The sequence below is a fragment of the Phaethon lepturus genome, unplaced genomic scaffold (genome assembly GCF_000687285.1).
Source record: "Phaethon lepturus isolate BGI_N335 unplaced genomic scaffold, ASM68728v1 scaffold1888, whole genome shotgun sequence".
In the NCBI taxonomy this organism is placed as follows: domain Eukaryota; kingdom Metazoa; phylum Chordata; class Aves; order Phaethontiformes; family Phaethontidae; genus Phaethon; species Phaethon lepturus.
In genome coordinates, this window is record NW_010558071.1 from 57,562 (window position 1) to 78,878 (window position 21,317).

General features: G+C 34.1%; 1 protein-coding gene across 1 annotated transcript in view; it reads right to left on the reverse strand.

The window, feature by feature from the left end:
* Positions 1–21,317, reverse strand: part of STRN3 (striatin, calmodulin binding protein 3) — a 45,672-nt gene that overhangs the window by 22,582 nt on the left and 1,773 nt on the right. Inside the window, exons 2-8 of the mRNA XM_010292929.1 lie at positions 18,066–18,139; positions 16,479–16,560; positions 16,002–16,181; positions 15,355–15,487; positions 13,986–14,127; positions 8,226–8,336; positions 1,634–1,774 (exon numbers count right to left, since the gene is read on the reverse strand). Coding sequence (XP_010291231.1) covers positions 1,634–1,774; positions 8,226–8,336; positions 13,986–14,127; positions 15,355–15,487; positions 16,002–16,181; positions 16,479–16,560; positions 18,066–18,139 — 863 coding nt within the window. The remainder of the gene's footprint in view (positions 1–1,633; positions 1,775–8,225; positions 8,337–13,985; positions 14,128–15,354; positions 15,488–16,001; positions 16,182–16,478; positions 16,561–18,065; positions 18,140–21,317) is intronic.

Consider the following 21,317-nt stretch of genomic DNA (forward strand, 5'->3'; position numbering starts at 1 on the left):
ACAGTATAGACAAAAAACTTCAAGTGACACATTATTCAGGATAAAATTTCTCATCAAACAGCAAAATTTACACTCTAATATTCAAGTTTAAAAGTTATGCAGAAACCACAATTAGCAAATACGATAGAGATATTCATACTACTACTCTTAATGAATAAAGCTCAAACTACACTGATAAGCTGAAAACATATGAACATATTAAATAGCATGAAAATATAATCCTGAAGGCACAGTTTATTTGAAAATAGTGTGGACAGTCTTTATTTGAAGTGTAGCACAGTGTTACCAGGCAATAAAAGACAGTCCATATCAAATTCAAATTTAGCATCTATTTCTTCAGAAAGCTTGTTTTGTCCAATATTATTTTACATGTGAAGTCTCTAAAAGGGACAACAGCTACATGGCCTGTCCTTTAACAATGAACATCTGTGTTCCTTTGAACAACACGTACGGCCTAAGACAAGACTGAGAGAACTGTAACTGTAGGATCACATGCCTTTAATACCTTAACAAGGCTAAAAGGCAACCTAAAGCATGTAAATACTAAACCTAAATACAACCTAAATGTATATCCACAACTTTTAGCAAGTGGAACTTCACCAGTAGGTTTTTCAATTGCAGGTAAAGATAAACCAGTATCAAATTTAAGTCATAAATAAAAACAAAGATGAAAAAGAAGGCAGTAAAAGAGAAGGTGGAAAGACAAACACTTTTGTAAAATAATAGTTTGGGAGAGCAACAAAAAACCTCACTGCAAAGTTTCTATTTTTGGTGACAGGCATTTGTGGGGGCAGGGGTGAAGGAAGAATAGGAGAGCTAACACATTATCAGGATCACTAATAACGCAAATTCTTTCCACTTCTGGTATAGCTGATACCATGCCAGGGCTTCTGGGTCAAAGATCTTAATAAAGGAGCCAAATCTGAATTCAGCTGAGTATTCTGAATGAGTATGTTCCAAACAGAGGACAGAATTTACATAATGGTATTCTAGTCTCAAAGTTAATACAAGCAAAATCATTCCTTTAAAACAAAAAACTTAAGCTGAATGCAAGATTTTGGACTATTTAGAGAATAGCTTGCCACTGACTTCCATTACCTAAGATAATCCTGAAACTGAAACCAATACTCTGTAAAGAAATAAATAGTGTCTTTGTACACTTGTGTATATAGACCAAGAGAATTTAAAAAAGAGAACATTAAACTTGAGGAAAAGAGACAAAGTAGTCTCATAACTTAAATAACCACTTCTAAATTTCATTTTAAAATGCAAACTGTGTATCAAATGTTAATACTCACCTCCTTCCCCCTCAATCAATAACACCCTATTTGTAAAAGTTTTTGCTAACGGGGGGTGGGGGGGGTGGGTCTGCAAACCTGTGGCATTTAATAGTGAATAGTTTCAGAACACACTGCTGTACATAAAGTTGCTTTAAAATACTTATGAAATGATGGTGAGTTACGATAAGCCACAGAAACTCAAGCCATGTTCTCATAAAACCATTTGGGAAGAATTGCAAATAAAATAATAATGTGGCAATTGCGTTAAGCTTTATAGAGGGGACAGTAAATTACAGCGTGTGCTTTCTACAAGAAATCTCCTGAAATATAATAAGTAGCTGAATTTTTTGTACCTTCCTCTGCTCTTGCACCTTCATGATCAGTCATTCTAGAAGAGGGTGACCTAGATTGATTAATGATTCCTGAAGGGATGTGGGGTATCTCATCATCGCCCAGATCAGCTATCATGTCGTGAAGTTTTGTCCTGTTGACTCCTGTAAATTAACGTCAGCAGCAAAGATTCATTTGATTGCTACCGCTTGACTTGACTGAAGTCTAAAAACCCATTAAACTAATTAAACAAGAATAATTACTGATGGGACCTCCTTAAAATAAATACAGTGCTTTGCTTTTGTCTTTGTATATTAACAAAATTGATCTTTTGGAAATCAAAAGGAGGAGTTAACATATCAAATCTGAAAACTACATACGAACATCACTAAATCAAAGAATAACTCCTTTGAGTTCTGTAGATCTAGTCTACAATTTCCTGTGGGAGAGAAAAAAATAGTCTTACAATCCTACTGAGAAGTCAAGTCAAATATTAAAAGAACATTCTCTATTCAACAAAATACATATGAATTAAACATTTGCTAGTAATACTACACAACTTTAACTATACTAAACAATTTAACACTGAAAAATAGAGTGCAAATAAAAAATAAGTTTAAAAATGAGGGAAAACGTACAGACAACTCATAATGGGGGTGCAACGAACAATTAACTTTCCCTACTTTTGAATGGTATTTAAATTGTATAGTGTTTATTAAACACAAGAGCAAGAATGCTTCCACCACAGTATGAAACTGCAAATGTATATTACCCTTGTTATACAAAGGTACAGAAAAGATGATACTGAATTATATGTGCATTAAATTAATGATAGACACACTAGCAAATGAGAATAGTATGTTATAATTTAACGTTTTTAATAAATTCATTCCTGCTTCCACCTTACAGCTTACATGTCAAAAAGTCAAGCTTCAATCAAAGTGAAATTTCACTGACAGCATCTCTTTAAAGAAAATGATCCACAATGATGCAAGACATAACCAGCTTTTAATCGATAGAGTCCTTCTTGGGATTGCAGGCACCTACCTATACTGTAGAACATTCAAAATAAAAAACCCACCACCCCACCCTCAAAAACTATGCTTTTAAACTTGCTAAAATATAAGTGTTTACTATCTTTAAAAGGGCACATTAGGACTTAAATAATTTTTAGATATGTTCATTTTTTAGTAAAGTAAGCATTAGGAAACAATTTCTTATACTCTGAGGTGACATGTACCACTTTTAATAAAAGGAAATAAAAACTAAAACAAAGCCTTCATTCTCAAAAAAGGTAAACACTATAATTACAGATGACTATCAAAAGCAGAACTGTTAGTTTAAACAGTTGAACACTAAAACATTATTTCAAATAATATCTGATCATTTCAGTTTTTAGATCTTACTGACAAAAATTGGTTGAAATTGATGTGTTCAAAAATAAATATCCATCAATAATCAAATTCTCTGGAGATAATGAAGAATCCTCTGGAGACAGGGATGACAATGAAAAATATTTCTTGAAGCAGAATCATAGCAAAGAGGAATGCTATGTAACTATTTTCATTAATACTTGCAAAACATTTTCATTTTTGCCAAGTAATACTGAACACCTTATACTTTTTTTTGTGCTTCTGACATTTTTCTCTTTCTTTTACAGATCACTTAGTATTCCAGTTAAAACTACAAAGGCTGCAACCCAGAAGCTGTTTGAGAATAAAAATGGCTTCCAAAAGTTTCCTTTATGTAACAGAACAGATTTCCTGCATGGTTAAGTTTCATTTCACTCTTATGTAGAAGTGAGTCTAGAAACCTGTGATGTCAGCTAGATATGAGTGTAAAATAATAAAAATGAGGAATGCCTCTTTTGCACCCATGCTTTTTTTTCTAATAGCCACTAGACTGACAGGCTTTAATTTCAAAGGTACAATACTTAATTGCAGTGAGCAGATGAGATCTAACATAAAAAAGTAATTCTTTAAAAGGTCAGGTCTCCACCATTCAGACCACAAAGTTTGCTTTGTCTTTATTCTAGTTGGCTGTCAGCCAGCCACCTACAGCAGCAGATACATTCTTAAAGATATTATAGAGGAATCAATAAATGACATCACAGAAGTCATCACTGGTACCCTAAACTGTCTACTTTAATATACCTTTTGCTTTCTAGAAGAACACACATTTGTCTTCTCCATGTTGATATTCATGAACTGTTCAACACATGCATGGAAAATGCCAAAAACAGCTTATCAACTCTTACTCACATCCAAACTGAAAGCACCAAACATATGGGTATGAGAAGTTTGTCTCAGAGCACACTCAGAATTAACTACAAGAAGGGCCCCTGCTCTGCTACCTTGAACCAGACAGTCATTTATCGTGTCACTGATTAGGGGACTGTCAGCCTTGCCTTTTCATGTTTTTCAGTACGTTTAGTCACTTCTTGCCCTTCAAGGCACTCAGAATACCTCACAATAATAATAACAACCTCAGAATAGCCCTCAATCCATCATACAATACAGAGCGAAACTTCTTAAGTTTACGGAAGAGTAATAACTGCTGTTCCCAGCAACTTCTCTGTCTTTCATGCTGAAGAATGCCAATATTCAAGGTTGTGCCACCACCACAGAAGACTGCAGATTTCCGCTTTCAAATAAGTGCAAGTCTACCTTCATATAATCGTTCAAGTATTTTAAATGTTACGAAGATATTTTTAAGGGTAAGAATGTGCTGTCTCTGCATAAGCAGCTATGTTCAAGGCACAAACTGGATGACTGCGTTTCATCCTCAAGAAAAGACTAGAAAAAAAAAAATCAGTAAATGTGAACCTGTTACGAACAAAAGCAAAACAATTACAATCCCATTCCCAGTGTATTCTCCTTCAGAGATCAAAAGTGAAAAAGGCAACTGAAGAATCAGTGCTTAAAAGCTGTAGTCTGAGAAGCTGTACAGTCTGAGAAGCCATGAGCAGATTTCTGTTAACTCCAAGATGTAACAGCCCAAGTCTGAATATAACACAGGGATCCTTCTACATCAACAGGTGATGCTAATGAAGATGGTAAAATCCAAATCTGTTTTCATGCCTATCAACTATTACACTGTATTCCCAGAAATCAAGGCTAGCAAACTGATTGGGACAGATACTTTTTCATAAATACAGAACAATTAGACTAAGGGAAAAGCGCAGGAAAGTTAAAAATGAGAAAAGTTTCAAGAAAACTAACAACGATCTGGAAAATTACCTTAATTTTAACAGTGATGTACACATATAATTTGTGAGAACTGCTTTTCAAATCGCTGAGAACACTCTGACCTGATAGTATGAAAGATGTATCATCTCCACTATTATGTTCTGAAAATGTGTCAGACTGTATCTGAAAAAGTCATCCCCTGATTTACCTGCCAAAATTGATCTTAGAAATTTGGGCAAGAAACTGGCCTTAAATTCAGCGTATTACTGTAAAAGGTAAGCCTCATTTTGGAAAAAATCAAACGTAACTCCTTATCTATTTATCACAACGAAGTCCAGAAGAGGTTGTGGTTGATTTGTGTATTTTTTTTTTTCATGTAAGAACTCTTCAATAAACAGGTTTTGGGTTATTTAACAGCTGATATTATAAAGGCCATTAAAGTGTGGGGTGGTTTTTGGTTTGACAGCGTTTTTGTTGGTGTGTTTGTTTTTTTCAAGATCCTTTCATAGGTAGTATTTCCACATAACATGGTGACTATCATGACAGAAAAAAACGACCACCACCCCCCAAAAAAAGAAAAAAGGTAAGTATTGCATTATGAAAACATAAATGCTGACAGCAGATGACCTAAATTAAGGTGTTCCACCCAGAATCAAATCTACTTCTGTTTACTTACTTGTCTCTACACTTGCAATGAAAGTTACCATACCTGGGCCAGGGCTATGAAGACCCTGTTATGAAGGCAACAGTCAGATAAATGCAGATTATGGTAGTTACCAGATGAATACGCAGCAAAAGAACCATTAGAATGTCTGCCCTATTATGCTGTCCTCAAAGTATTGCAAGAGGTCATAGTCAATACACATTTATTTGAACTTTATGATGATATATATACTGCCATGTATATAAATTCTGACATTGCTCAAAATAAATCCTGATAAAAGTCTGACAACTCATGGAAGAGCAAAGTAAGAGATGAGTATTGTTCATGAACTTCATTCTGAATAAGAAGCAGGAATAAAGAAGGCCTTTGACACTATTTTCAGTCTCAGAATGTTAAAAAGGCGGAGAAAAAAAAGTCTATGAATCAAACAATTTAAACAAACCTGTCCAACCTTAAATGCCTTTTTTTACCGTGTGTGGAGTTACCTCATTCAATTAGCTCAGTGATTTAGAGGCCAATTTTTAATCAGAAACTATCATCATGAATGTGATGCAAGTACAGAATCCCACAAACCACTCTGAGACTATCTATATGAGCTCAGGGTTTCCCAAAGGAGAATCTAAACTTAAAACCCAACAGACTAAACAGCGACTTACGTGACCTCACAGCATTGTGACACACAGTTGTCTCCCATGTATTCTCTTATGTGAACATAAGCAGGTTTCAAAACTACTTTAAGATGAAGAAAATACTCCTTTAAGTTTTGATGGTGAAACATACATTGTCAAAAGACAATATACGTCAAATAATAATTAATGTCCAACATGTCATGCCATTCGTGGTACAAAACAATGTTATACTGTTTGCAGCAACTGCAGGAAAGTTTTGATAATAATGTTGCAAAGTTAAATTTTGCAACTGCACATTTCAGATAAAATATTTACTCTTATTTTAAATTATCGTCACAATCAATTTAATCAGCAATGCAGACCATTAAAATGCCAGTTGCTGACAAAGTAGTTATTTTTGATGAGTGAGAATTATAATCCTCTTCTGGAAATTTTAAGCTTTACAGATGAAAACCCGAAAAGATGACAGAAATTCTTGATTGTCTAGCAGCCAAGGAAGCGACAAGTGGAGAAAAGAGAAATCCTTTCTAGACAAGCCAAAATAATTCCACTAAAACAAATTTGAAGGCCTGAGAAGAGTTTTTCATAGAATTTATAGTCCTAGAACACCACAAGTTGTCCCTGTTCTACAGCTGCTTACCTTGCACAAGCCAGAAAGTAGAACCTAACTGGTATGGTGAGTGCAAAAAGATTAGAATTGAAACAAAAGTACAGTTTCAAGAACTTTCTGTATGTGATAACCTAAAGGCACAATCTTTGAGAGAGAAATATAAAAATCCCCTAAATAATTACTTTGTTTTTCCCCCCCCAGAATTCAAAACATTTGCTGTTATTTTGCAGTCACTGAGCTTCCAAAAGTCTAAACTGTGAAGTTTAATAAGAAAATTTCAAATAAAAAGAAGTCCATTTTAGTATTAAACTGAAGTTTCTAACCCTATAAAATATTTCATGTGAATTTGGTGTCAACTGCTGATTTACATGTTAAATGAGGATACCTGTTAGCACCCTGATTACTACTGAGTTCTAATTAAACAAAAGACTAGTAGAAATCTTTACTTCAAATATTTTCTACTTGTATGCGTGTACATGCAAGTCATGCAAAATTGCTGAAAAAGGAATGAACATGCGCTAACTAAATTTTGTTAGATGTTACAAAGCAAATTTAAATCTTAATAGTTACAGAATTCTTCATGAAGGGCTATATTTTAATATAATTTAATTTAGTTAGTAAATATTCACACAATTTTTCAAATCAAGGAAAAAATATTTTTTACTAAATATCACCAGAAACTGTTATAGTACACTTTCAAAATAAAAACACTGCAATCAAGGGAGCTTCTGTATAGTGACATTGATTTAATACCACTTCGTCCACTAAGAGCTTTGTATAGCTGATGACATAGTTACCAAAGCATTTTTACCACATTACTTCAATATTGAAGTTTGGTTTAACTTACATAATTCAAATAGATCAACTCGTCTGAAAATTCTTAGGGTAAAGAGGTGCCAACCAAAATGTGGTAACTGCACAGAAAAAGTGAAGGGCACTATAAAATAAAGATTATGTCCTAAACAAAACCACAAAGAGAAGTTCATATTTACATTACAGGCGTTTTTTAATTCTCATTGTCTTAGATTGTAAAAATAATTACAAGCTCATTAATAGCAGTTATAGCTTGATTCAAGCTCACATTAAAAAATAAAACAAAACAAAAAAAACCCGAAAAGAACCCACCAACAACAGTACCATAGTTTTATACTTTAAGAAGCAGATAAAGTTTCTATCTTTCAGAAAACTTCTCAGAGTAGGGATATCCTCAAAATGCAAGTTGTTCATTATTTTTACACTCACATTTCAAAGCATTTAGGTCTTTTTACCTATATAACCTTAAATTTTTATGTGTTTTCAACATTTCTCATCTAGGAAATGGCTGTCAAAGGTTTTGACATAGTCACATTCAGCAGGTAGAAAGTTAAAGTTGGTTGCCCCCATTACAGAAAATGATGCTTAATGAAAAAAAAAAAAAAACACAAACAAAAAAACAAACCACAACAGAACTTGTGAGAAAAAAATGTCTTCTATATAGATAGACAAAAAAAGCGTTGCATTACAAGATTCAGAATCTGCACTTACTCTTTACCCCTTTCTTCCCCTTTCGTTCCTTCTTGTACTGTTCCTTCAGTTTACTTATTAGTCCCTGGTCTACATCCCAAACCTCAGCAGTTGGGGACAGGTCATCTTTGTCTACATGCAGCATATTATTAAAAGAAAAAAAATCAGCAGTTGGCAATGCAAGCTGTTGGCGATTTACTATCATAGCTGTATAAGAGCATTAATAAAAGTTCTTAATAAATCTTTACTTTAAAGGTGCAGTCTCAGTTTTAAGTTTACAAAATACTAAGTCTCATTCCATACAGTTTTCCAAGGCACTGTATAATATCAGTTACATATTTGAAAATTGTGTGTTAATTTGTTACTAAGGAGCAAACAAATTAAGCTTCATAAGTAACTGTTTATGGTAGATACTTCAAAATACACAAAAATTGGAGTTCAGAAACGATTACTGCATCTTTAGAAAGACAGTGTTAAGAAATTATTCAGCCAGTGTTGAATAAGCAAATAAAAGTATTCATGCTATATCACTCATGAAAATGCAAGCCGAGTAAGTCAGTGCCAGTTTATTCATGAAGACCACCATGCATTCTCTCACACTCATTCTACATGCACAAGAAAGAAACCTTTGTCCTACATATAACCAAAGAAAAAAGTCCATAAATACAGCTTTTTACATAAAGATGAAGAAAAGTAATTTTTATAGGTGAAGAAATTGACATCCCACTGCATCCCAGCAATTAAATTATAATTAGCAGAAATAAAATGTTCCACAGTAGTTTCAGAAGACATGTAATTTTCTGTTTGACAAATACTGCAGAGTTAATTACTTTCCCAGAAAAGTCAAATCCCCTCTTTTCTACACTATCCACCTCAAATATTTCTGGAAACACAGAATTAGCAAAAGGAAAAACTTCTTTCTAAGACAAGGTAAACGCAACATTTGCAGAAAGACTTTTGCTAAAAGCCAACTAGGCAACAACCAAACTCTGTTTGTGTGCCAGCTAAACTTATGCTTGCAAATGCATAAAATAATAAAACTCAATTCCTCAGTTCCCAACTTCCAATCATACCTACGATATCAGTGTTTTCATAAAACAGCAATTTTTTGAAGTTACAACCATTACAGTCATAAAAGTGCACAAGAGGAGCTGTACACAGCAGAGATAAAGAAACATGCATTTAGGATGCACACCAATAGGAGTCATTCAAGTACACGTTTCATGACAAAACATGACAATGAATGAGAAGATATCCTAGGATACTGATGCATCTATGAGAAGACCATCACTGAAATAGGGATGATCAATGACAGTGAAAAACGATCTTCAACAAAGAGGCAGAATATAGAAATGGTAAAAACGGCAAAGGCATGAACTGGGCAGCATAAAGGCAAAGTCCCCTGTGCTGTTCACAAAACACTGTGCAGAGGGGAACAGAACAATGACATCCTACACCAAACTGCAGCTACGACTACCAAACTGCAAACACAAAGACCTCAATCTTTATGATTGCAGGGCCAAGACATTGACAGAGAAGAACACTGATTAGTCAGAAAATACAAAAGGCACAGAAAGATAAGTCAGAGGATATGTCCAACCAAAAGAGGAAGGAAATTAGGAGAAAAAAACCTGAAACACAAAAAACTTTAAAACCCAAGGAAAGGAAATTCAGTTAAGATCAAGTTAAAATTAAAAGAAGTAATAGTAATATCCAAAGCACCATTAATAAAAAGAAAATAATCAGCTAGGTTGCAGCATTGCTGAGAATGATTCAGCAATTAAACTGAACCAGAAGTTGAACATATGTAACAGCAATGTAATGCTGTTGTAAAAAAAAAAAAAAAACAAAGCCACAACAAAACTGCCATGCTGGTATATTTAAAAGGTGGGTGTATTAAATCAGGAGTAGTTCACATAATTCAGTGATGGTGATGACAGAACTGAAGTAACATGTTCACTCTGTGTTCTACACCAGAAGTTTAGAAAACATCTGTCTGTAGACTGCAAAACAAACAGGGCATTTAGGTATCAATACAAAGAATTTGAAGGAACTGGACTCATTCAGGAAACAGAAACCAGGAAAAACATAAGTCTGCAAACACAAATACTCAAAAACAATGCTATCGGCTGCTGAAATGTAGGTCATAAAGAGAAAACTAGATAAAACACTAAATCTATGTCATGAATTTTCAATGGAGATTTTTAGGAAAACCCAGCAGTGTTTCTCTCTGGTATACCTAGATACACTTAGCTTTCAGAACGGTGCCATGTAACTAGAAGACCTCTGTAATTGCCCCTTAGTAGTGAAGTTCCTCAAATTGCCTGCAGTATTTATACCCACACTAAACTGACATCAGGACAATGCAGAGGATCCAGGATGTCCTCTAGCCAATACCATTTAGCGGAGAAAGGCTTTTATTTATTTATTTTTAATTTAAAAGATGACCCAGGAGACTCTGAATTCCAGTCACACTCTGCCACCCAGAATTCTGGGCACAGTCAGTCACCCTCTGACTCATGGTCCATCTGTAAAGAGAACTTTTGTGTTTCATGGAGAGGAGAAATTCAGTGATGAACACGTGGTTAGTCATCAAAATCATAAGCAACATAAAAAGACTACATAACATGTAGTATCTGAAATATGTAACATAATATATAATAAGAAATATTTATTCCTGTTTGCTTAAGCAAACAGAAGTTCTATATGCATCTTTTTCTTGATGATACTATATCACCACAAGGCATTTATAGATTTTTAATCTAAAAATGTACATTCATTGTTGAGTATGCTGCATATTTTCATTCTTTATTTAACACTGTTTGAATTTGCTTATCTTTCACTATTTTGAAGATAAGCTGTCCCTAAGTAAAACATGTTGCATGACAGGACACTTCAAATCACAATGCCTGAAAATAATTTAAGGCTCAAAGTATACTAAATGAGACACAAAAAAGAATGCGTTCATAAAAAGCTGTATTATAGGAAGGGGGAAAAAAAAAGCAACCTAAACTTACACATTTGGTGGCTGGCTTACAGAAGTCTCCAATAGTTATAGTTTCGCTATCAAATTTGGCCATGAAATATTTTAGCATATCTGAAGTTAGACCTACAGATAATACTTCGATGATTAAGTGTTGAAAGTAATAATAAAGCAAGATGAGGCAATAGGTTGAGAGACTAAATATCAGAAATTTGGTTTCCAGATACTAAATAAAAGCATTATCAAGAAACACACATGTAAACATTTACATTTTTTCAGAGAGCCTCTATCTTTGCCAGAGTAAGAAGTGAAAGAAGGATGCCAATAATAGGAAAACTAAAACAGGAAGAAAAAATAAGCTGAGAGGAAAACAGAATAGAGCAACTACTTACACTATGAAGATAAGAAAAATATGAATTATAACTGAAATACTGAAGATGGTGGTTGATGCAGTTGTTTAGAAAGTAATGACAAGTATTCCTTTAAATGAGGTTCCCTCTCAAAAATAAAGGGATGGACCTGGAGATTTCAAGTAATAACAGTTTCACAGAGTTCAAAATAATATGACAGGCTAAAATAAACTGGTTTAGGCAATGTATTATTTTATTTTAGGGGGCATTTAAGTGGGACAATATTTGAAATGTTATTTTTGATAGATAATAAAGCAACATTGACTTCAAATATTTCATATTTACACACTGATCTTTAAAAAAGGGACATTTAACCCCAAGACCTGAGAGATTGTATCCTTAAACATCCATTTAAGGAAAGGACAGCTTTACTAAAATTGGTGACATACTATGAAAAAAGCATTGCTACTACAGTTGGAAGTATGTCTTCTGATTCAGTTACATAGTAAGTACAAAATATACAAAAAACTTATGGATATTGTCTTCATATGGCAAAACTCAGAACACATAATTTTTAAGATTAAAGTAGGCTTATATTTATTTCTTCCTCCCCACTTCCTTGTCTCAGACATGAGCTTTTTTTACTGTAGTTAAACCAGCTGTCACAAAAAAAGCTGTCACAAGTGTGTATGAACTCCCCAAATGCTCTACCTCACTTTTGCTATGGGTTCACTTAAACTTTAATAAAAGACATTCAAATTGCTCTCTGAAAAGTGTGGTGGGTCAATTTGATTTTTAAAATAGATTTTTAAGTTTTACTGAATTTTTAACTTTGGGACAGCAACTGAACTGCTCAAAAACAACCTTGAAAAAATTTAACTTGAAAGTCAGCATTGCAAATAAATCAGAATCAGTTACCCGTTCTAGGTAACTACCTGAGAAGACAATGAGATATAACATGCTGGAAAGTAACCTTGGAAAGCAACGACTTGGAATTTCAATGGACAAGCTAATTCAGAAGTTTCAGCAGTCTGCTGTGAAACAGTGGATAAATCTTTGACTGCATGAATTATAGTATCAAGCTGTCTTTCCTTCAATATACAATAAGTTCTAGCTTATCTTAAGATAAGTAAGACTGATGCTAGAACCAGAACTTTTTACGTCACTATATATTTGAATGGATGTTGCAAACAACGTCAAAACCTTGGCTTCAGGACCTATGAGACATCTTAAACCATGAGATTTGCCTGTTTGGCTAAATAAAAAGATGATCAAGAAACTAATGAAGTAACATTGCCTTTGAAGAGGAACAACATCAAACAACTACAAAGCTTCTAAAAATAGATAGGTATTACCAAAACTAAAGGTAACAGTTTGTTTGGCTTCATCTTCCAACTAGAAATAAGACTGAGTTTTAAAAATAGAGGTGACTAACCCTTTGATATTAATTTCCAGGAAGGAATGCTTTCTAATACTTGGTACCTTCAAAATCAAGACTGGGTGATTTTCCTGGAAGATATGCCAGTATTTTTATTTCTGTAGGTCTTTATATTCTGTTTGCTCACCAAGGTGTTTATCGAAGTGTGACAAATTCATTGTCTCAATGACATAGGATGGTCAAACAAGATGGTCTAGCAGCACTTTTTAGCCTTACAATGAAAGGCTTACAGTATGCAACCACAAAATTGCTTCCACCACAGTTCAGAAACTAAGATGGTTGATCTCCCATTTCAGGACAGATGTGAATTACTTGGCTCATTATTCTTTTTTCTACCCAAATTCTCTCCCTCTTTCAATTTCTTCTTTTAAAACACGTAGGCTCCAGGAGCTTCTGACTTAGTCTATTTTGTTTCACATCAAATTAGTAACCTACTTTATTATTATTCTAAATTAAAACAAATAAGTTGGGCCAGTACAAAAGTATTTTTTGATTTTACTAATACAAGCCACATTAGCAGTAACATCTAAAAATCTCAGCCAGAAAAAACAAACATACTAATCACCCGTTTTCACAAGTACACCAAAGAAGTCCATTTAACTTGAGCATAAAAAGTTTAAAGCTCCTCATCAGAAACAAACACGAAAAAAAAATTCTAGATTTGAAAGCTGATTTAATTGAGGTGTAAAACCATTCAAAATCCTAGCCTTTCTTATTCAAGAAAGAAGATATTCTCCTCTTAGTTTTGGAATCAAAATCAAAACTTGAAACAAATGTAACTATAATAGTATTTGTGACAACTACAACAGCACATACATATATATACACACACACACTCACATACACATATATATGAAAATTTCAGCATGGAAAACACTGTTATCTAAGCATCAGCCTTTGATCATCACAATCATCCACACATCCATACCATCTTAGTAGGTATTGAAACTCTTATGTACTGCCATGAACAAGTATTCTTTTATTTCTAAATGCTTTTATTAGCATCTTACCCCACTCTGTTCCATCTCCTGAACTTCGAGCTTCTCCAGCTCCCTCACCATCTTCAGCTGTAACTAAAAAATCAAATTCTTTCAAAGCTTCTTCAGTATCAGGATCATCTGTAAGGTCAGCAGCTAAACCTTCATTACCAATCTGCAAGCAGATAAACATTTTTCTCCATTTGAATCATGAACAGTTTTTTCTACTCAAGTATTTAGGGTAGAGGTGATATAGATTACTCTCACTGAGTACTTATTTGCAAGGGAAAAAGAGTTTTCAATATGATATGCAGAAAAGGATACTCAGATATAATCAGATCTAGAGCTGTATATAAAAAAGAGCAGCACAGTCTAGTGATCACTAGGAAATGAAAAGAATACTGACACTAGGTGTAGCAACAAAACAAATCAACTGGAAAATCTTGGTGATTTTCTTGCAACATCAATAGCTCTGCGGAGAAGCTTTACAAACAGTGTTTTCTGTTTAGAACAAAAAAGATTCAACCAACTGCTTGATTAATCTATTTACCAGAAGTACAAGTTAGTACCAAAGGTATAGTGGAAAAACCTTCCTGACAAGTCAAGTTGGGAGATTAAGACTTGTGTCAAGCCAAGCTAATGCTGCTAGCTATTTAAGAAAATTCAATGCAGCCAGAGGGGCCATCATGCTACAGAATACTCTACTGCGCAAAAAAGTAATAAAACCATCAGTACAACGTTCACAAATCAACCTCTTTGTATAAAGAAACCCCAATGACAGGGAGACTCTTCCAGTACAGGAGAAAAAGAAACAGGTAATATAGTCTATACTACCGACAAAGCTGCTCACAGAATGGAAAACTAAAGAGAAAAATAAGACAGAACAAAACTTAATTCAACCTTAAAGAACCTTGAAGAGAAGGTTATTGAAGACAAGTCTCTGCTAGGCTCTTAACATATTTAATAAAAAGCTGTACTAAAGGAAGAATTAAACATGTATTTGGCATGGAACTGATTTTTTTCCTCATTACGTAATTTAGTTTCTTCTAAGGAATTTTCCCTACCTTCTCCATAATTCAGAAAGGATGCACACTGTATTGTGCTAAATTCACCTCATAAAGGGACTCAAAGCATGCAGAGAAGCCAGTATGGCCAAATTAGTCATCTTTTTCAGCAATTAATTCACATTTGCAAACAGGTTGTTTGTTTGTTTTTAAATTTTCAAGGTAATATATTAACTAAACCGCCAAATTTACCAATAACACATTGCTTACAATTCACTCCGGTAACAAAGGTACAATAACGAACATTTTAACATGACACATTTCTAATCATCAGGAAAAAAAAGATTTCCCTCATTAAAGGGGATTTCAGATCTAGATTTAAAAAAAAAGTCTTTTACTTTGTGTTTCTTATTTATCCGGTGTTTTTCTTTTCCTTCTGCAATATCTTCTATCATGTCACTCTCTTCTTCTTCATCACTATCATCTGCATTTTCTAAGAAGTTAAATGTTTCAAGAACATCACCAGAATTCCTACATAAATAAAAATATTAACAGAGAATCCATTTTACTTGCTGACAAGATTTTTTAGACGATTCTAAATCAGATTATCGATCATCAGATTAAATGCAATTGCTCCCTAACAGCTTAAGTTACCAAACAGGTAGTTTGCTTAAAACTAGCAAAACAACAAGATATAGTTGTTACAAAGAATTTTCTACAGCTGCCTAATTCCAGCATAACTCAACAGAATCTTTCCTTAAATTAACAACTCCAAAGTGGTTACATGACATAAATTCAGCTTCAATACACTATGTATTTTCCTGTATTTAATAGATATGTATAATACAGGTATATGTATGTAATATAGATACATATGTTCCTATGTATAATCAATTTCAGTTAAGTTCATAATAATTTGTAGTCAGCTACACTCATCAGCGTTCAGAGACTCTACAGTTGAAAGTTCAATGGGAACCAACCAGTACATACCAATGACTAGGTAAAACATATTTAAACTTTATGCATTTCTTATCTCTTCACTTACCTTTTGATTTCCTGTCCCTTTTGTTTTGATGAAGGAGATTCACCCCCATTGAGGATCTGTTCTAAGTTCTTTGTCTCTACTGAACCATTTGGTTCTGAATTGGAGAGCCCCAGCAAAGACCTTACCCGCTGTGAGCGTACATCCAATATTGTATCCGTATAACCTACTTCCTGAAGATACCTAAATGCATTAAGAGAAGAAAGAAAGGGGAAAGCATATTTGATGGAAAAGGGAAAAAATTATTATTGACTGTTAAAAATTAATGCCAGTTTTATATCATTTATGGAAAATAAGTTTCATCACTATCCATCTCATATGGAAAAACCTTACTCTATACTGCTTAAAACTCAAGACTACGAAGTCCTGAACCCCTATTTGCCCACCTCAATTACTCTGTTTCAGAGAGTAAACATATATACCACTCCTTATAATTTGGGGAAAGGTTTGAATACACCAATATTCAACAATGTTACTTACTGTCTTAGTAACTGTCTGCCTTGCTTCCAGGTCAATTGGCTATTTTGAGGTACTGCAGGAACCTCCGTATCTTTGGTTTCTTCTGAAAGATACAGTGTCATAGTTGGGTTGGGGTTTTTGTTCTGGGTTTGGGGGTTTTTTTTGTTTGTTTGTTTTTTCTTTAAGATCAATTTACTTTTTAGAAGACAGCAATGAAACGAAAAGCAAATCTTAAAAAAAAGCTTTAAATTAGAGGCAGTCTTATGCAGTGATTTTAATTAATCAATTAAAAATCAATTAATTTAAGGGGGTTTTTTTCTAATTCTTCACTGAAGCATCAAGCAAATAATGTAACAGAAGAGAATCAGTTAAATCCTGACACCTTACATGCAGAAAAGCAACTAGAAAAATACTTAACTCGTACTCAAAAGAAAACCTCGCCCTGATTAGTTCAAGTGTTACTGCTAAGAAAACAGGCTAGATCTCTTACACAAGGCAGAGATGCTTAGAAAGCAATGTGGAAGATAGCATCAGTGACATATATCAGCATTTGGAGAAAACAAACATGCCAAGTTTAACACAAATTCCATGAGTTTACCATCAACAATTAAAATCTAGACCCACTGCATTTTTACTATGGCAGAGACCATAAAACATGGTCCAAACTAACAGGTTAAGGATTTTAGTATCTAACTTATACTGCTTTTAAACACACACGAAAAATCCCATCAAGCAAGAAACAGGAATAATGATCTCTACTTTCAACTCGGTATAAAAGTACCCAAAATGTGGCACTTCTAAAGCAGAAAACAAAAAAAACCAAAAAAGGCATGGGGGTATAAGAATCTGTAGACCACAGTTTTAAGGCCAATGGCAAATACAGGCCAAAAGTGCAACTTCACGAAGACCTAAATTTCAAGAGAAGCCACATGCAATTCTGCTTATTAAATTCTCCAATGTTGTCATGAAAAATGCTTTCCTCTATCTGCAATATTGTGAAGAGCAAAACTGTTATCAACAACTTCAGATCCACACTGCAAAATCAGATGCACTCCAGGGTACCAATAAGGATAGCCTAATTTTTCCTTTGGACTTTTTTCCTTGATTTAAGATAAAAACAGAAGCTCAACAACACTTTTTCCAGGCCAATGGAGTACAAGTTTTTTTTCTCATTCTTTGAAAAACGAGCATCCTATAAAAGCACCAAAAGAACAACAGTATTTCTTATGTTTATTGTGCACTTATGCTTCCCTTTTGAATGGATAGTACAACAGCAAAAAAACATTAAAACCTTTAAGAAAGGGTATTATAAGAAATAATGAGGTGCAGCAGCTAAATAAGGAATTGTGTAACTTTATTTAAAGCTTTCTTTGACATTCAGAGTTCTTTCAAAAGAGGAAAGGTCGATTAATTTTGATTTTCAGATTAAACACTATTTACCCAATACAAAACCATTCCTAGGCATCTTCTCTATAACACACCTAAGATGGGGTGGGGGAAAGAATGAAAGTTGCAATAAATTAAACAGAGCAAATCTAGAACAGTGTATAAACTGTAAGATTAGTATAAGTGTAGTATACTAAAACAGGCTATTGTAAAAAAAGTTACCTGATTCAAAAGTTGGCAGTTTCAAGTCACCTTGGTTTAATTCTGTGCCATATTTTAATTTATGATATTTTGCCCTGAAAAAGTATGCAAATGTTTAAAAAATTAGCATACAACGCTTTTATCAACTCAAAACATTCTGCTATTCCCATTTAAAACAACCATACTAACACAATACAATTTATCCAAATAAAACTGTCATGAAAATTATTGCATCATACAATTATCTCTAGTCTTTCAAGAACACAGTTTTGATATAGCCTTCTTACAATTATTCACAATTATCAAATAACTTATAGATGAGTTTAGTATGTTCTCCAAAAATGTTGTTTATTTCATGCATGTCAGCTACTAAGAGAACCTTTCAAAAACCAGTAGATTCAACTATTTAGCAGAGATTATTTTTTCTGTTGTAGCACTGTCATAGCTAGCCATTTGCACTACAATGAATAAACCTCACATTTGGGATTCCTGACTTTTTCTGTTTGCCATCTTCAATTTCCACTTCAATTTTTCTCCTGCTCTGTCTTTGTCTTTTTTACTTTTTTCATTTTTTTAAAAATCAGTCTTGGTGATACTATTTCCATGGAGGTACACATGAGCCTCCTTTTACCTCCAGGAATATCACATGAACTAGCTTCACCTATATCCTGGAATACTCTAACTTTATACTAGACCTTTCACAATTTGACTTTTGCCTCATAGATCCTCTGCAAAAATACTCAAAGTCTCAGCAAAAAGAGCTCTAGATGTTCTGCAGTACAGCCAAGGTGAAAGATCTTTGTAAAAAAGTTAGCAGCCATGTTTTAAAGAAGTCTCTACGAAATACGGCTGTCTTCATAATTCTAAATTAAATATTTGACCAAAGTTTTCAGAGTAACTGAAACATATCTAGCTCCCACCAGTTCTAAAGACTGCTCTCAAATATGAAACTTCTTGAGAAAAACATACTGGTGCTGGACAACACCAAGTATTTCCAACAAATTTTCTCAAATGGCTGAGCTGCAAGTTTCTCCAAACAGAAGATAAAAGTTTGTCTCAAACAGTGTCTGATATATTTGATGGTATAAAGATTTCCTTCTAAATTACAGAGGTGTCTGCTAAAATTGCAATTAGGAACAGTTCCACCAACAAACTGTCAGTAGATGGCACTATTGACCCTTTATAGTAAAATAAGGTCCTGCATTTCACAGCAATTACATTGTAACTAAAAAAACTGTAAGGCTCCTTAAGGCTAGGTATTGCTGTGACCTAAATCTGACTGCCTATTGAATAGAATCATAACTTTTAATTATTTGTGAATACGTTCATGTTTCATCCATACACTAGTGAGACTCTCTACACTAGGTGCTCTCTTTAAACTGAGACACAAAGCTCTGTTCCACATTGTAACAGGACAGTGTTCTACCAAGCTTTCCAGCACACATACTATGATTTAGATGCCCTCTAAAATACTGTACATTTGAGGGTAAAAAAAAAAGACCCCAACAAATCAAAATGAAAATAATTAAGAAATTGTGAAGTTAAATGAAGTTGATGAAATGTTTTTGCTCAATTCGTAAGTGAAGTCAATAAAGCACTGTCATTGAAAATCCAACCTAAATTTGTTCAATTTTTAGAGCTGTGGGAAATACTATTTAGGAGCAGTTGTTCCATTTTGCAGCTACAATTTCAAAACATTAATTAAAATTCTGTTTTAATTGTTCATTAGAGAAGATAATGATGTATCCAATCTAAAACTATACCAGTGACTAGCCACTACAAGTAAGCCAAAATATCGCTGCATCTAATGAGATCAGTTATGTTTTTCACATCACCTTCAATTTAAAGTCCAACAAACTATATTTGCACATGCATTCCTCTCCATATTGTCACAAACAAGAGTAATTATTACATATCTTAAAAAATCACTAATAAGCTACTCCCCCACGCCACACAGTAACTGAATTCTACAAGAGGCATCTTTGCAATCCCTTGAGTATTGACTTGGTATCTTCTAAGACTAGGTTTCCACGAGTGAAAAAGTAAGAGGAGGAAAAACAATGCCCTAAGCCGGTTTAATTGCTTGCTGCTATTTAACTGTTGAATCCTACCACTCAGTTGCAAGGATATAAGCCAGCTCCAGCCCAAATCCCATGAAGTCAAAATATAGCCACAGTTTTATGATCCCAGCAAGTCTTACTGATTTTAAGCACAGCATCATGCTAACGAAGCTTGGAGTAGAGTGGCTCAGAGTACACAAGACAAGAAGCCTGTCTGGGTCTGTAAAGCACCATGAAGGAATATCCACTAGCTACAAACAAAAAGTCCCATACATGTAACTACTTAAGGCCTAATTTCATTACAAAAATTCATACAGAACTACAAAAATATTTAAGGACATTAAAATAATAAACAACATTTTACTTCTCTAAAACATTATCATACCTGTTGCACACATACTTAGAGATAAATACTAGATATATCAAAATATTTTATAACTACTACTGCATTTTATTTAATCTTATATACTGATGTCCTGTTTCGTACCTTTTTTCTGATACATCACAACAGTCATCATTGTCTGAATGAGTGTTTCTCACTCCCTATAATCTGGTATTTCATTCCATGAAACTTTTTGACAATGTCAGGGAGTTGGCAACAAGAGGAAGAGAAAGGGGGCAGCGGGGAATCAGGTGCAACACTGAAAATTGCTGTCAACAACTTTTAGATCTGAAATTCTCAGAATTTATTTTGCTTTGGGGCTGGTTTCTTTTCATTAGTTGTGATTCTTCACTCAGAGCAACAATGGCAAAAAAATGTCTATTGTCCTGAACTCTTCATTCAGTGCAACAACAATGAAACTAACATACTACCATTCCAGGATGATTTACTGACAAGTCAGTACCTGCTTGCTTTCCTTACTCAATCCATCATACTTTTGCAATTAGATCCCCTCAAACTACTGGGCATCTGTAGCAAAAAAATAACAGAAAGCTTCCTCATTGCCTCCCAACACATTCACCAGTCAACCCCCGAGTTTCAGTTCCTGTTTTTAGCAATCTGGCTGGGACTTAAGCAAGGATTTTCCTCTTGAAAAAGTATGCAGCCCTGGCTTGTACCCACTAGCTGCAAAAACTGAAGCAATCTGTATGTTTCTGTTGTTCCGCTTCTGTTGTACATGTAATTACAAGTTTCTTGCCCATCAGATGAATTTTGGTATTTCATGGGAATTCAAACTATCAAGGCAGCTGCATTTCAGGGGAAAGCAGGAAT